We start from the raw sequence: 17,656 nt of genomic DNA on the forward strand, positions 1-17,656 counted from the left end.
ATATATACACACACACACACCACATCTTCTTCATCCATTCATCTGTCGATAGACATCTTGGCTCTTTCCACAGTTTGGCTATTGTGGACATTGCTGCTATAGACATCCGGTGCATGTACCCCTTTGGATCCCTACATTTGTATCTTTGTGGTAAATACCCAGTAGTGCAATTGCTGGATCATATGGTAGCTCTATTTCCAACTTTTTGAGGAACTTCCATACTGTTTTCCAGAGTGGTTGCACCAGCTTGCATTCCCAACAGTGTAGGAGGGTTCCCCTTTCTCAGCATCCCTGCAACATCTGTCATTTCCTGACTTGTTAATTTTAGCCATTCTGACTGGTGTGAGGTGGTATCTCATTGAAGTTTTGATTTGGATTTCCCTGATGCCGAGCAATGTTGAGCACCTTTTCATGTGTCTGTTGGCCACTACCAAAACTGAACCAGGAAGAAATAGAAAACCTGAAAAGACCTATAACCACTAAGGAAATTGAAGCAGTCATCAAAAATCTCCCAACAAACAAAAGCCCAGGGCCAGATGGCCTCCCAGGGGAATTCTACCAAACATTTCAAGAAGAATTAATACCTATTCTCCTGAAACTGTTCCAAAAAATAGAAATGGAAGGAAAACTTCCAAACTCGTTTTATGAGGCCATCAATACCTTGATCCCAAACCAGACAAAGACCCCATCAAAAAGGAGAATTAAAGACTAATATCCTTGATGAACATGGATGCAAAAATTCTCACCAAAATACTAGCCAATAGGATCCAACAGTACATTAAATGGATTATTCACCACGACCAAGTGGGATTTATCCCTGGGCTGCAAGGTTGGCTCAACATCCACAAATCAATCAACATGATTCAATACATCAACAGAAGAAAGAACAAGAATCATATGATCCACTCAATGCATGCAGAAAAAGCATTTGACAAAGTGCAGCATTCTTTCTTGATCAAAACTCTTCAGTGTATAGGGATAGAGGGTACATACCTCAATATCATAAAAGCCATCTATGAAAAACCCACAACGGATATCATTCTCAATGGGGAAAAACTGAGAGCTTTCCCCCTAAGGTCAGGAACGCGGCAGGGATGTCCACTATCACCACTGCTATTCAACATAGTATTAGAAGTCCTAGCCACAGCAATCAGACAACAAAAAGAAACCAAGGGCATCCAAATCGGCAAAGAGGAAGTCAAACTCTCACTCTTTGCAGATGATATGATACTGTATGTGGAAAACCCAAAAGACTCCCCCCCAAAACTGCTAGAACTCATACAGGAATTCAGTAAAGTAGCAGGATATAAAATCAATGCACAAAAATCAGTGGCATTCCTCTACACCAACAAGACAGAAGAAAAAGAAATTAAGGAGTCGATTCCATTTACAATTGCACCCAAAACCATAAGATATCTAGGAATAAATCTAACCAAAGAGGCAAAGGATCTGTACTCAGAAAACTATAAAATACTCATGAAAGAAATTGAAGAAGACACAAAGAAATGGAAAAACGGTCCATGCTCATGGATTGGAAGAACAAATATTGTGAAGATGTCAATGCTGCCTAGAGCAATCTACACATTCAAAGCAATCCCCATCAAAATACCATCCACTTTTTTCAAAGAAATGGAACAAATAATCCTAAAATTTGTATGGAACCAGAAAAGACCCCGAATAGCCAGAGGAATGTTGAAAAAGAAAAGCAAAGCTGGCGGCATCACAATTCCGGACTTCCAGCTCTATTACAAAGCTGTCATCATCAAGACAGTAGGGTACTGGCACAAAAACAGACACATAGATCAATGGAACAGAATCGAGAGCCCAGAAATGGACCCTCAACTCTATGGCCAACTCATCTTTGACAAAGCAGGAAAGAATGTCCAATGGAAAAAAGACAGTCTCTTCAACAAATGGTGTTGGGAAAATTGGACAGCCACATGCAGAAGAATGAAACTGGACCATTTCCTTACACCACACACAAAAATAGACTCCAAATGGTTGAAAGACCTCAATGTGAGACAGGAGTCCATCAAAATCCTAAAGGAGAACACAGGCAGCAACCTCTTCGACCTCAGCCTCAGCAGCTTCTTCCTAGAAACATCGCCAAAGGCAAGGGAAGCAAGGGCAAAAATGAACTATTGGGACTTCACAAGATAAAAAGCTTTTGCACAGCAAAGGAAACAGTCCACAAAACCAAAAGACAACTGACAGAATGGGAGAAGATATTTGCAAATGACATATCAGATAAAGGGCTACTATCCAAAATCTATAAAGAACTTATCAAACTCAACACCTAAGAACAAATAATCCAATCAAGAAATGGCCAGAAGACAGGAACAGACATTTTTCCAGAGAAGCACTGTATTTTTAAATGCTCTGTTTTGGATACAGTAGAGGCATCTGATTGGAAATATGCCACATTTTCTGTCATAGGCCTATAATCAGCATCTGTCATTCTTGGCTAAATATTTGTGGTAATGTTAATGTGAAGTCTTTTAAGTTTATAAACAAATAAAAGATATAAATAAATTCAACTTATGGAAGTGAATTTTTCTAAATAATAACAAATTATTTGAAGATTATTTTCTGAAATACACATTAATCTAGTTGATTCATCGTATGCTTCAGTTTACAGAATGTAGTTCTTTTTCATTCTTTTCTGCTGGAAAGAAAACATTTGGGTATGCTTATGTCTATGCTTTTGGGAAAATATTTGTCTTCAAATCTGCCAAGATTACATCCAATAATTGTAATCACAGCAAGTTTTATTTGCTTATTAGTTCTGAGAAAAAGGTAATGCTATTTTTAATGGGTTTAGTAGAACAATTTCTGTATACACAATCTTCTGTTTTTACTGTTTTAAAAAGAATTGTATACTTTTTACAATTCCAAGAACTCAACTGCTGTGAAATACTGTGCTCTGAAGGAGAAAAAACAAAGCATGTAGAGATTTTTATACGTTTACCAATTTATATTAATTTGAAGGGATATTTCTTCATATGGTTCTGAAACATTAAAATTGCAATGAAATCACCAGGCATGGAAAAAAAAAATCTTTGTCTTGCTACCATACTTTTAGTTCAGGTTGAATAAAGAAATAGAAGACGAATTTTCTAAAGCAAATTTCTCTTGTCCTGTGCTTGCAGAAGTCTATATTTCCCAATCCTTGTTCTGCATGCTCAACAAATGTTAACAGCACCTGGGATAATTTTAGAATTCACTATTTTTATTATGTCCCAAATATGAGGATATATTAATGAGAATATTTAGTGGAGTTTCATAGTCTGAGTTATTTTGCAATCAAGTTTTATTGCCTTAAAATGCAAATACAAAAATACAGGCTATACAGGATTTTCCACTAACGAATAATTAAGCATTAGCTAGCAGGGGGATAGGTACTCTCCAAGATATGTTATTTTGACAAAATAAGTAAATAGCTAAAAACTTATTATTTTGATGCTAATATTTTACTATGATTCTACTTGCTATAATTCAGCACAGATAAAGCCAAAATCCAACTTTCTGGTTATAAATCTGATATTTAAATAATAAAGTACTGATTTTAAAAATTTGTTATTTAAATAACTCTCTGGCAAATACAAATTTATGTGTGTGTCTTGAGAAAAATTAACATAGGTTAGATTAAATTCCAGCCTTACTGAATAGAATTATTATGTCCATATTTTCTAGTAAAAAATAGAGACATATATTATGACATATGTCCTAATGAGTCAGGCAAAACGTTTACAGTTGAAAAGTGTGTCAACCATAAGTTTAATTTCTCTGTGATGACAACGCATTGTGGGGAAATCCCTATTTGTTAGTAAAATAGATAACCCTTGAATACACAGGCTTCTGAACATTTTAACCAATTTATGAAGATCATTATTTCAACTGTGGAATTGGTTTGATAATATGAATAAGCTCTGCTTTTTACTAAATTCAAATTGGGTGTCAAAAGCTAAGCTTGTTACGTCTTTAATTATAGTTGAAATGGGTCAATTTTTAAACATATGATGATAAAAAAGGCAAACAAAAAATTGGGATTAAATTTGTCTGCTTAACTTTTTAAATAAAGGAGTTTGTGAAATGCACTCATTATTTGCAACTCTTTCCCCATGAAATTATATAAAAATGCATGTTGCAGTGCCTAGCACTTGATATTTTACATTTTTCAAAAGTTTTAACATATGTAATTCACTTGATTCTTATCACAGCCTTTGGAGTGAACCAGGATGGATATTGTTAGCTAGGTTTTATAGACGAGTAAACCATTCTGGATGTATATGTTATTTTCCTCCCTAGCAGATGTGTGTGTTTGTGTGAGTATGTGTATGTGTATGTGTACAGTACACATGTAAATGGCAATTTGTACTACTGTAGAAATAACTGAAATTATATGGCAAGCAATCCTGGATTCTCCAAATTCTACCAACATTAAAAAAAAATAATTTCACCACATAATATTTAGTTTAAACACTTATTCTACAAGCATTTATTATTGAGTGGTCAAAAGTACTTTTGCTGGGCGCCTGGGTGGCTTAGTCGTTAAACGTCTGCCTTCGGCTTAGGTCATGATCCCAGGGTCCTGGAATCGAGTCCCACATCGGGCTCCCTGCTTGGCAGGAAGCCTGCTTCTCCCTCTCCCACACCCCCTGCTTGTGTTCCTGCTCTTGCTGTCTCTCTCTCTGTCAAATAAATAAATAAAATCTTTAAAAAAAAAAAAGTACTTTTGCTATATTTAGTGGGAAGAAAGAGACCTATCAAAATTGTAACATTTATAGAAATCAGGAACTCTTTTGGAATCTTTAGGAAGAATTCATGCATGAAAACACGATCGTAATACATTCACTCAGTTAACAAATACGTTTTGAACACCAACTCTGTGCCAGGCAGTATTCGAGGCACCAGGCACATAGCAGTGAACAAAATAGACAAAAATCCTGGTAGTCAGGGACTTTGCATTGTTTCCTGATCAAAGTTGACAAAAGTGATTTTCTGGGAAGTGTGTCTATATAAGGAATCAGTGTAAAAAGGCATAGATTCATGATTCTTATTTTTTTCTAACTGGTTCCTTAGCAGCCCAGGAAAGAAATATTCAGGAGGAAAGCAATAAACCAAATTTCACCCCATATATGTAAACATGCAGATTGATTCTTATACATGGAGCGGAAGTGGCAGTGTTTCAGGAATGTTACACCAAAGCATAAATTTAAACACTAACAATTAATAAGTGGTATTGAAGAAATGTCCATTAGTTAGAAAATGGAGTCCTGTGAATATCCTCCCTCATCCAGAAATACCACAATGTAAAAAGTCTAATCTAAGTCTGATTTCCAGATGTAGGATCTAGTTAAATCTCATCTTGGTAAAAGAATTAATGACCATGCATAGTCTGCAACAATCTCAGTTGGACACAGAAATGGAAGAGTGGAAGATCAAGATCTTCCCAACTGACTCCATCATTTGGCTAAATATTTGGAGCTATTTTAAAGGTCCTTTCTGAGGAGATTCCCTATACAAATTTAAAAAATTATTTAAAACACTGAATGAAAAGACACTGAAGATATATATGTCTGATTTGCTTAGAAATTGTTTCTAATCATAAAGGACAAAAATGAAAGGAGAGACCACTTCTATGTGATGTTTATTTGGCCTGCTTTGGGGGCTTTAATCTCTGATATGTGTGCTCATAAATGTTCCTTCCTCCCTCCTCTCCTTCTTCATCTTAAACTATTACCATCTTACCATCTTAAGAACTGAAAAGTCAGATGGAAGAAAGAAGTGATGAGTCCACTTTAAGCCAGGGCCACCCAAACTCCTGGAGAGAGATAAAAGCCCAGACTCATTATCATGATGTTCAGAAGGAGCCACATAAACCTTTCTGTACAACCTATGGCAGTATTAAAGAACTCATCAACCTGGGAAAGTTAGCCTTATATTTAACCTAAATTTCCAATTCTGTTTAGGGAAGCAGAAAATAGCTGGTTCTCATGCTCCACATAAAAAATAAATCACTTTTTTAGCTTCAGGCTGAATAACCTTGCTTTCTTTAACTTTCTTATTATGGAATATTTCAGAAATGCCAAAAGGCAAAAGGTACTGTAATATGCATCCCTAACTTATACTTGGTATAAAAAAATTAAATCTTACCAATATAATCAGATATTTCTGTGTTCATCTCTCTCTGTATATTATTCTCTTTTCTCCTTTCCCAAATATAAACCCTTCTGATTTTATGTTTATTGTTACATGCACGCTTTTATTCTTACATTTGTATGTACCCAGTAAAAACAACAACAACAACAACGATGTAACTTCAAATGTTTTTCAACCATAAAAATTGTATCATACCAAGTGTATCTCTCTGCCACGTTTTTCCCCATCTATCTAATGTCTTGGAGATATTTGTTATTAAGCCAAAGTGTTCTCCAATGTGGTGGAGCCATTTTATACAACTACACCCTTCTTTATGCATTTTTAAAATTTTCCAGTTATCTAATACTCCTCATATTAAATAGGAAAAGAAAGGGAGTTAGAACTGAAAAATAATGAATTTTTTCCCTTCTCTCTTTTCTTACTTTCTTTAACTTATTGAAGGGAAAGGAATGGAAGAAAGATAACTAGGGAGTGATGCTTCCTATTGAATATTAAATTTTCCATCCATTTGGTGCTTATATTCCTTGTGATTTGGTCTCAGTATTAAAACAAAATAAAATCAAACAATAATGACCAAGAATCTTATCATTGAAAGTGACATTGAGAAGTCATCTGGTTCATTATTTCATATATAGATTACATATCTCAGGTTAATAGAATAATGATATTTGAGTCCATTGTGCCTGACTAGTTGACTTGTATGTATTAGTGATGTGAAGACAAAGGCCAAAGACGTTAAGGACAACATTTTAGTGTCCACATGGGACAAGTACTTGAGCTGCAAAAAAGATAAAAGATAAATGCATATTCCTGATTAAACAATCAGCATTACCTATAAATTCTGATTTATACCTTACTTAATTCCTTTGTTCAATGGTTCTTAAACTTATTTTGATACATTGCCATTCAAATGAGTCTGGATTCAAAATAGGGTGAGATATATTTTCTTGATTTCTAACACATTGTTTGCTATGCGTTCACTGAATAGTTCATTAGATGTCTTTATATTTTCATGTTCCTCACATGCAAGATCATCATTACCACCCCATATCTTTACACAGGATTTTTGACCTGGTATTTCTTATGATGATTTAGAATTTTCACACAAGAAAATGTTAATCTATCCTTGTAAACTTTTACTCCTAGTATAGGAACAGACTAAAATCAAAGTAACTTTGGGTAAACTTGCACATTTGGAAGCATTTAGCTATTCAAAAAAAATCTTAAACTTGGAGGCTAACATATTTCTAATTTTTGGCTTCTTTGGCTCTGCAGTCTCCATGAAAAATGGCCCTGGCCATCACTAGCCATGAGAAGCACTATGTTCTAATGTTTATATTGTATTTGGGTTGCTTCTGAGCTACTCATCACAACTTTGACTTTGTGGTTTTAATATAATTTTCATAGAAACATTAAGAACAGATGTACGAGCCAATCAAAAGGAAATATGTAAATATGGCAATTAAATCAACATAAATAAAAGAGTAGTCTGCATTTTCTCTGATTACCACAAAGAAACATAAGATTATTATTTACTCATTGGTATAGAAATATGTTCTGAAATAAAAACAAAAGTAACATGCCTATATTTTTATAATCTTACATAATTCAATGGTATTAATGGAAATTATTATAACTTAACTGTATGCTAACTTTTTCCCTAAAATATAATCAGTATCAACTTATTTTTAAATGATTCCGATATCATGGATCACATTTCAAACATTCAAATTATCTATCTATATTTTAAAATGTCTGAGTAAAATTTGTTTAGATAACGTAATAAATTCTCTAAGTAAATTTGCATCAAATGTGCATGTTGGAAAAATATTTTTGGATGCTCAGTAAGGTGGCATTACTTTTGATGTTACTTTTCTTCCACTCTACATCATAGTTTCATGTAGTCAAAGAATTATAAAAGTGAGAGTCCTTCAAGGTTAAAATCAACTACTTATTTTAAGGGTCAGACAGTTGCACAGTTAGTTGAGAAAGGAAGATACAGATTTTAGTGAACTGACCTCTGGTTCTTTGGTATCTTTTACTTAGTGCTTGCGCAAGGGAACGAAGTAAGTTTCTGATGATTAAGTTTCACCCTTTGATCACAAGTCTAACAGCTTGTTTGTTTGGCACTGACAAGAGAAGTTTCAATTAAACTCTCTTACTGTTATCAAGCAAGAATTAAACATTTTTATCGTTGAACATTTTTATTGTTGTCAAGCTTGAATTCAGTCATTTCTTTACTTTCCATGTTTCCTGTTGATACAGATGAGAGGAATGAAGTGAAATGATGAGACTCAGAGGGCAGAAATAAGAAACACTTGCAGACAAACAGGTTCTTTGGTATTTTTCTGTTAACAACAGCAAACTATGTTTACTTCCAGAGAGTCACACACAAACCAAATGATGTGTTGTTGTTTTGTTTTTAATTTACTCCAAACTAAATGTGGGCAGCCTCCTGATACCTGACTGATCCATGACATCTGTCGTATTTCAAACTCAGCCACCAGACAATATTATGATACTTAGTATATACCATGAAACTGATCAGACTTATCACAAGAAGCCAAATTCCAGCAAATTTCATTGCCACCCCTCTATGCATTGTAAGTAGTCTGAAAAGCTTAGTTCACTGCTTCATGCCACACACATGTAACTCTCACTATCCAAAACATTTGGGGCAATTGGTGACTTTATTTGTAACCAACATGAAACTTTGAAAGATATTTATTAATTGGTATTGTGGTGAAGGGCTGCTAGGGGAAGAGGAATTTAAAGGTACTGACTGCCTCAGGTAAATTTGGACCTCTTCCAGATTGGCAGTTTGAGATTAATGTAAGCAATCAATCTTATTTTAAAGAAGCCGTGAAAGGGGAAAAATTATTACTTATTTAAATATTTACATTTCTGAGGTTCTTCATTCCTTTCCGTAGATCCAAGTTTCCGTTGGGTATCATTTCCTTAGCCTGAAGAAGAGTGACACATTTTCTCAGCTTTTGTTTGTGTTGAAATGCTTTTATGTTGTCTTAATAAGGACATTTTCACTAGATATAGAATTCTAGGCTGACAATTTCCTTTTTTCTTTAATTACATTAAAGATGTTATTCTACAGCTTTCTGGCTTATATTCAATTCCATGATCATTCTTATTTTTGCTCCCCTATATGTAATACATCTTTTATCTCTTTCTGTTTTTTAAGGCATTCTCTACATTACTGGTTTTTGAAAAATGATGAAATGTGCTTTGTATGTAGCCCACCCAGAGTATTTTTCAGTTCAGGTATTTTTTAACTGTAGAAATTCCATATGATCCTTTTTATAAATATCTTTCATTTCTCTCATAGCCAAATAAAATTTTTTCGTATTTATTTTTTTCTGCTTAGCCAAAATGTCCACCACTTGAACATGCTTACGGTTAGCATTATGTTTTTGTTTATATGTTTGTTTTGCAAATTGCGATTCCTATCTATTGGAGTCAGAAAACCTGTCTGTGGTTTCTGGCTCCAACCCTTACTATTTATTTGATCATGGACAATTTAACTTAAGTTTTGCTACGTGAAATGAGTCTAGAAAATCCCATCCTGGTGTGCTGATTATGATAATGTATGTGAAAATGTTTTGTGCAAATACTAAACAAGTATAGGTTATTCCTTTTCCATTAAACCTTTTTAATAAAATATTTACAATGAATAACTTTCTATAGAACTTTTTTCTACTTAGAACATTCAGAGTGTGATTGCTAGCTATCTAACCATTAAGGAATTGCCTGAATATTCACTTTCATATATTGCCATGGGAAAAAACACAAAAAAAGGGACTAAATAATATTACTTCCATGGGCACATTGTAAATCTGTATGTTCCTATCATGAGTTTTCATGTGTCTTGAAAAACTTAAAGAATTGTCCTTATGTCCAGAGAATACCAAACTTTTCTTGGGCAATGCTATAAGAAGAAGCTTTCTTGCCACTTCAGAAGGGTCTTGAATACACACTTCTTCAATGAGAAGAGATTCTATATTCTATTTCAGTGTTATAGACTAACTAGTGAGACTCTACAGTCCAGGAATAGGGGTGCCATTAATGATTTTTACATTTTTTACATTTGATCCATTGTTCTTATCTAAGAGAAAATCCCAACTCAACTTGCTTACATGGTACCTTTTCAGTCTTTGTGGAATAAGGGCTTTACACACAAACACACATACACAGAGCACACACAAAATTATATTTGATGGAATGTTTTAAATGCTTAAATAGATCTTCCAAGTTATTTGAAACAAATTAATTTATGTGCCTTCAAGTAATTTGAAAACATAAATTCACTTACACATAATTTATTTGCTGATTACAAATCACTTTTACCAACCTTGTACACGCAATTCCTACAAGGATCTCTTATTTAATAGATTTGCCTGATTACCAGTTGCTGCGCAAGGTTGAAAATATTAATTTTTCCTCTTCGAAAGGACTTCTATTTTGTCAAGTTATATAGATTTTAATTGTTACTTTCTTGTTCCCATCCTTCCTCCATTGTTTTCCCTTTTAAAAGAGAAGTTATCAGGGTGCCTGAGTGGCTCAGTCCCTTTATTTCCCTGTATTTCTACTTAATGGATAATTTCTTATTGCTGCACAGGGTCCCAGCATAACCCATAAAGAACGAAGGAAGTCAAATTAAGAGGATGGAGCAGCTTAAGCAGGGGAATCTATGAAGCTTGGCATTGGAAAAGAAGGAACTATCTTAGAATTCTATGTGGATGTCCTCCGCAGGTCTCTGAGGGAGGTCTGGGCTGTACTTACATCAGGCAGCACCATCTGAGGCTTAGAATTAAACCAAACTCTACATGAGTTCAAAATGATCGAATTCCTTGTCAAAATAACAATCAACATTCTTCATAGAAAAATAACAGTATCTAGAATCTCTAGGGTATATTAATTTTAATACCAGTGTTCAATAAACAATTTCTTAGACATACAAAGAAACAGCGATCCATAATCAGGAGAAAAAAAAGCAGACAATAGAAATCAACCCCGAGACTGACAAGATAATAGACTTAACAGATAAAAAAGTTAAAGCTGCTTTTACAAATATGTTAAAAAAATTAAAGGAAAATACGTGAAATAATTAATAATAATTGGCTTACCATCAAATAAAGCAGCCAGAGGAAAAAGGACGTATTACATATAAGGGAAAGTGATAGGTTTATATTCATCTTTTCATCAGAAAAAAAATGGAGCCCATAAAACAATGAAATGACATCTTCAAAGCTCTGAAAGAAAAAACTGCCAATAGAGAATTCAATATCTGGGAAACTTTTCTTCAAAACCAGGATGAAATAAAGATGTTTTCAGACAAATGAAAGCTGAGCAAATTTTCCACAAGCCAACTACACAGCCAGAAATTCTGAAGGTTGATCACAAGGCAAAAAGAAAATATATCCCAATAAAACCTGGATCTAAAACAGAGAATGCAACATTGTCCCAAAAATTTATAACTGCATAAATATAAAAGATTAGGTTTGTTTTCTTTTCATAAAGTAGTTAAAATGTTGTTCTGTTAGTATCAGACAAAGCAGACTTTGAGACAAAGTACACGATGATAAAACATAAGCATCATCAGCAGGGGAGTGGTTAGATAACTTACAGTATATTCACACAATGAAACACTACCTAGCAATACAAAGGGACTCCTTTCACATATAAAAACATGGATGAAGCTCATAAACATTAAATTGAGGGAAAGAAGCCAGGCACAAAAGAGTACAAACTGATTCCATTTATGTGGACTCCTGGAATAGGTAAAACTATTCTATAGAAGGAGATTTTTGTTTTTGGATAGTATAGAAGGCATGAAGGAACTTTCTGGGTAAATGGAAATAGTCTATATCTTGATTTGGGTGATGGGTACACAAGGTATATATTTATCAAAAGTAACACAGTGTTCATACAAAATGTGTGAATTTTATTGTATACAAATTATACCTCAAAAACATTTATTTTTTCAAAAATAGAGTAGGGTAAGGATAAATATTTAGTTTGATAAACACTTACAGACTGCCCACAGGCTTCGGTTATTATCCAGATAGAGACAGAGTCAAATGAAATTCAGGTCTTACCCTATGGGTCTGGTGGAAGAGGCTAGAGAGCAAATGAGTGATTTCAGAAGATTACAATGAACACTGAGAAAGATACAATACAAAGGCAAATCCTTATCAGCCCGGGACATCAGAGAATCTTCCTAGAAGGAAATGAATGTTTAGATGTTGAACTCAGGTACTGGCAGTGAGGATGAGAACAGATATGAATTAGAGCAGCTGGTTAACCTTTGAAGACTTGAGTGATTAGTCCAGTGCAGTAATGTATAACTTGAACAAAACAGGACAAAATCCTTTTCCTCAAAGGGTCTCACTGTTGAATCAGAAAGACATAACGTGAAGTTCTAGTTCAACGTGATTTATGTAATAGATATACATGCAGAGATGCAAGAGGAACCATCTCAGCAAGATTCTGAAGGATAAATAGGAGTTTCCAAGAGACCAAAAGAACAAGCACATTCTAGGGAGAGGAAAACCCTAGTCCAAGGTCATTTTATTGTGAGGCTCAGAGGAGCAAATTTAGAGGAACTCATGATAATACCTAGCATATAGTAGACCGCTATTAAGTATGCTGTTTTAACGGGGAAAGTTTTCTCCCACTAGACTGAGAAATCTTTGAGAGCCGCTAGTGTTGTTTGTGCTGAAAGTACTCTTTAAGGAGATTCTAGCCCATATTAGGCAATAACTCCTTGAAAAATGTGGATATTGAGTTCTTATGTAAGGAGCTGTGTTATTATTCATATCAATAATATTCTCAATTGTTTACAAACTCTTGGCTGAATTTCAGGTACGTGTTTATTCAACTACAGCACAAATGTAAGACCCAAACTACACAGTAAAATATCTGGATGGTTATTATCAGAAGGATCAGCTATAGCTTTGTCTAAAAATACCAATTTATGTTCACAATATATATGCCTAAATTCAGATTTTGATACATGTGGATTTTGCAAAAAGATAATTAAAAGCCCTAATTTCCTGGCACCTCAGATGAAGTGTCTAATGATAGTCTTCAAAAGAGAAATGCTCGAGATACATATTTTAAACTGTAACCGTTCTTTTTTAGAGCAAGAAAATTTTACAAGCACAGTTATCATCTTAGATATTTTAAATGGCTGCACTTTGTGTTTGTACATTCTCAACAAACTTGCCCAAGACAAAGGCTTGCTCACCTTTAGCAGATAGAAGTTTAAGAAAAATAGTTCCACTAGTAAGCTGCATAAAACCATAGAATATTTTTAAGACCTGCGTTATGGGGAAAAAGTAATGAGTTCTATGTCAGAACATGTGACAAGCTCACACTGTGCTTCCTGGACAAGTGCTCCTCCCCAGAAAAATGTGCCTAAAGATTACAGCCTCAATAGGCATTTGTGAACAAAATGAAATGACATTTTAAAATCACTAGGACAAAAACATGCACATAGCATCACTTCACTTACATTTATAGGAAAAGAATTCCAAAGTTGTTTTTGTTTTCCCTTAAATAGCATTTTTTAAATTTTATTTTATTATGTTATATCACCATACATTACATCATTAGTTTTTGATGTAGTGTTCCACGATTCATTGTTTGCGTATAACACCCGGTGCTCCATGCAGTACATGCCCTCTTTAATACCCATCACCAGGCTAACCCATCCCCCCACCCCCCTCCACTCTAGAACCCTCAGTTTGTTTCTCAGAGTCCATAGTCTCTCATGGTTTGTCTCCCCCACCGATTTCCCACCCTTCATTTTTCCCTTCCCACTATCTTCTTTTTTTAACATATAATGTATTATTTGTTTCAGAGGTACAGGTCTGTGATTCATCAGTCTTACACAATTCACAGTGCTCACCATAGCACATACCCTCCCCAATGTCTATCACCCAGCCACCCCATGCCTCCCACCCCCCACCACTCCAACAACCCTCAGTTTGTTTCCTGAGATCCCTTAAATAGCATTTTAAAAAGCTAACTTGCATGAGAGAGTAGTAACTCACCTATAAATTTAATGGAAAAAGAAATTGTATAACCATCTATTTAGCAAACAGTCTTAAAATTCTGCATTCCAACCTCCCCAAAACTAGTTTGATTTTGTTTTAAAATGTGAAGTTTAAAAATTAAGAATGAATACTTTTAATATTTTTAATAAATAAAAAGTATTAATTTATAGCCTTTGGTAAGATCAACAGACTAAAATGTCCAAAGTGTTATTCAGAGACTTAGCATTTTCCCAAACTCTACAGGGCAAAAAAGGGATAATTCTACCTCTCCTGTAACAACTATAGTAGACAAATAACAGAGTACTTGTATGACTTTAACTTTGGAAACAGAAATTAAAATCTATTAACTTAAAAGTTTCTCTTCTGTGCTTGATGTTAAGCAATATATCTTAATGCCATATATATTTTTTCTAATTTTTTTTAATTTTTAAAAATTTTATTATGTTATGTTAGTCACCATACAATACATCATTAGTTTTTGATGTGGTGATCCACGATCCATTGTTTTCGTATAACACCCAGTGCTCCATATTTTTTAAGTAATTATGCTTGTGAGAAAGTTCTTATAGTACCTTTTTTAAAGATTTATTTATTTATTTATTTGAAAGACAGACAGAGAACAAGTGGGGGATGGAGCAGAGGGAGAGGGACAAGCAGACTCCATGCTGAGTGTGGAGCCGTGGGGCTCAATCTCAGCACCTGAGATCATGATCTGAGCTGAAATAAACAGTTGGACACAACCCACTGAGCCACCCAGGTGCCCCTAAAATAGCCTTTTAAATGACAGATATGTTTTCAATTTATTGTTACAAGATGATGTATTGCAGTAAACATTATTATACATATATTTTTGCACATTTTAAAAAGTATTTCTTTAGATTAAATTCCTAAACATCGAATTGCTGGGCCATAAGATACACATGTGTTCAAATTTATAGGCACTGCCAAATTGCTCTCTAGGAATAATGTTTGAAAAAAGTTATTGGTAATATGGCATCTATATGGAAGTTGGTAATTGTTTTTGGCTTGGGTTTTTTTCCTTTTATTTTAATACATAGATATAGTCACACACATATAAACATATACATGTATAAATTAAAACACATATGCATATTTATATTCTTCAATGTGTATAACTCATAATGAAGTGTGTGTGTGTGTGTGTGTGTGTGTGTGTGTGTGTGTGTGTGTGTGTGAATAGATTCTGCATTCATTTATATGTCATCATGAGTGCCCTGTCTGGCTGGGAATAACAAATGTTTCAAGTGATTTTTCTTTATTATGAAAGCTCATTTGGGGTATGGAGGAAACAGGGTGGAAAAGATTCTATACATTAAAAAAAATGCCCTCCAACATTGCTAAAAATAGAAAATATCACCTGAAATGTTACCAGACAACGGCTGAGTTTTGGAGATAGGGGCCAGGCTGGTAGTTTCCTATCACTGCTATAACAAATCACCATTAATTAGGGTCTTAAAACAACACCAATTTTTTTCTCTTATAGTTCTGAAGTTCAGAGGTCCAAAATGAGTCTTACAAGGGGTCTTAATCCACTCAGGCTGCCATAAAAAAATACCATAGACTGGATGGCTTAAAAACGGCAGAAATTTATTTCTCACCTTCCTGGAGGCTGGGAATTTCAAGATCCAGGCACCCTCAAACTTGGTTATCTGGTGAGAGTTTGCTTCCTGGTTCCTAATGGCTATCATCTGGCTGTGTCCTCATGGGCAGTGGGGGTGAGGGAGCTTTCCAGGGTCTCCCTTATCAGGGCACTGATCCCACTCATGACAGCTCCACCCTCATGACCTAATCATCTTCCAAAGGTCCCACTTCCAAAAACTATCAAATGGGGATTAAGTTTCAGCATACAAATTTGGGGGAGAAATAATCAGTCTAGAGCATGAGACTAGGTCAAACTGTTGACAGGGCTGGTTCCTTCTGGAGGTATCCAAAATCAGGTTCAGAGGGGACCCCATATGTACTTAGCACTGGAGAGATTCCTGACCCTTTAAAGCCACATAAGAGATAGTGAAGAAAAAAACATTTACAAACATTTCTTCTATATGTTACCTACATTTACATAAGTGTGTGCACATGTGTGTTGTATATATAAAATAGTTTGTGGCTTCACTCTATTCCCTCAACATTAAAAAATTCAAGGATCTTATCACATTATATTTCAAAACCAGAGATTACAGTTCCTCTTAACATACTCTTGTCCCTGAATCAATTACTGGGGTTCTGGAGAATAATTCTTGGAGGGCAGCATACATTTAACTGGGATTACAATTACTAGTAGGAAACAATGCAAAAATCAAACCATTTCATAGAGAAAAAGAGCTGATAATAACCCAAGAGGATCCCTCTCATCCAGTCCTTTTATCTGGCCCAGGTGCCCCTCACCAACAGTGACAGAATAATGCCTCCTCCTCCACTCCCTTCCAAGATGTCCATGTCCTAAACCCTGGAATCTATGAATGTTACCCTGTGTGGCAAAGGAACTTTACAGGCACGGTTAAGTTGAGATCATCCTGGATTAGCTGGATGGGCCTTAAATATAATCACAATGGTCTTATAAAAGAGAAAGAAAAAGGTCAAAAGCACTAGTAGATGTGATGACAGAAGCAAGAGGTTGGGGTCAAGTAGGGAAGAGGCCATAAGCCAAAGAAGGCAGGTGGCCTTTATAAGCTGCAAATGGCAAGAAAGTGTGTTCTCCCCTAGAGTCTCCCCCTCTGACTTACTCCCTTTCATTCTTCCCCTCCTACTATCTTCTTCTTCTTTTTTTTTTTCTTAACATATATTGCGTTATTTGTTTCAGAGGTACAGATCTGTGATTCAACAGTCTTGCACAATTCACAGCACTCACCATAGCACATACCCTCCCCAAAGTCCATCCCAGCCACCCCATCCCTCCCACCCCCCCACTCCAGCAACCCTCAGTTTGTTTCCTGAGATTAAGAATTCCTCATATCAGTGAGGTCATATGACACGTCTTTCTCTGATTGACTTATTTCACTCAGCATAACACCCTCCAGTTCCATCCACGTCGTTGCAAATGGCAAGATCTCATTCCTTTTGATGGCTGCATAATATTCCATTGTGTATATATACCACTTCTTCTTTATCCATTCATCTGTCGATGGACATCTTGGCTCTTTCCACAGTTTGGCTATTGTGGACATTGCTGCTATAAACATTGGGGTGCACATACCCCTTCGGATCCCTACGTTTGTATCTTTGGGGTAAATACCCAGCAGTGCAATTGCTGCATCGTATGGTAGCTCTATTCCAACTGTTTGAGGAACCTCCATACTGTTTTCCAGAGTGGTTGCACCAGCTTGCATTCCCACCAACAGTGTAGGAGGGTTCCCCTTTCCCCGCATCCCTGCCAACATCTGTCGTTTCCTGACTTGTTAATTTTA

At 35.3% G+C, this 17,656-nt stretch overlaps 1 protein-coding gene across 1 annotated transcript in view; it reads right to left on the reverse strand.

Annotated features, from left to right (window-relative positions):
• Positions 1-8,136: 8,136 nt before the first annotated feature.
• Positions 8,137-17,656, reverse strand: part of LOC113927850 — a 217,552-nt gene continuing 208,032 nt past the window's right edge. The window contains exons 6-7 of the mRNA XM_027604027.2: positions 9,063-9,125; positions 8,137-8,415 (exon numbers count right to left, since the gene is read on the reverse strand). Of these exons, the coding sequence (XP_027459828.2) occupies positions 8,392-8,415; positions 9,063-9,125 (87 nt within the window). The 3' untranslated portion in view covers positions 8,137-8,391. The remainder of the gene's footprint in view (positions 8,416-9,062; positions 9,126-17,656) is intronic.

This window comes from Zalophus californianus, chromosome 7 (assembly GCF_009762305.2).
Source record: "Zalophus californianus isolate mZalCal1 chromosome 7, mZalCal1.pri.v2, whole genome shotgun sequence".
Taxonomy (NCBI): Eukaryota; Metazoa; Chordata; class Mammalia; order Carnivora; family Otariidae; genus Zalophus; species Zalophus californianus.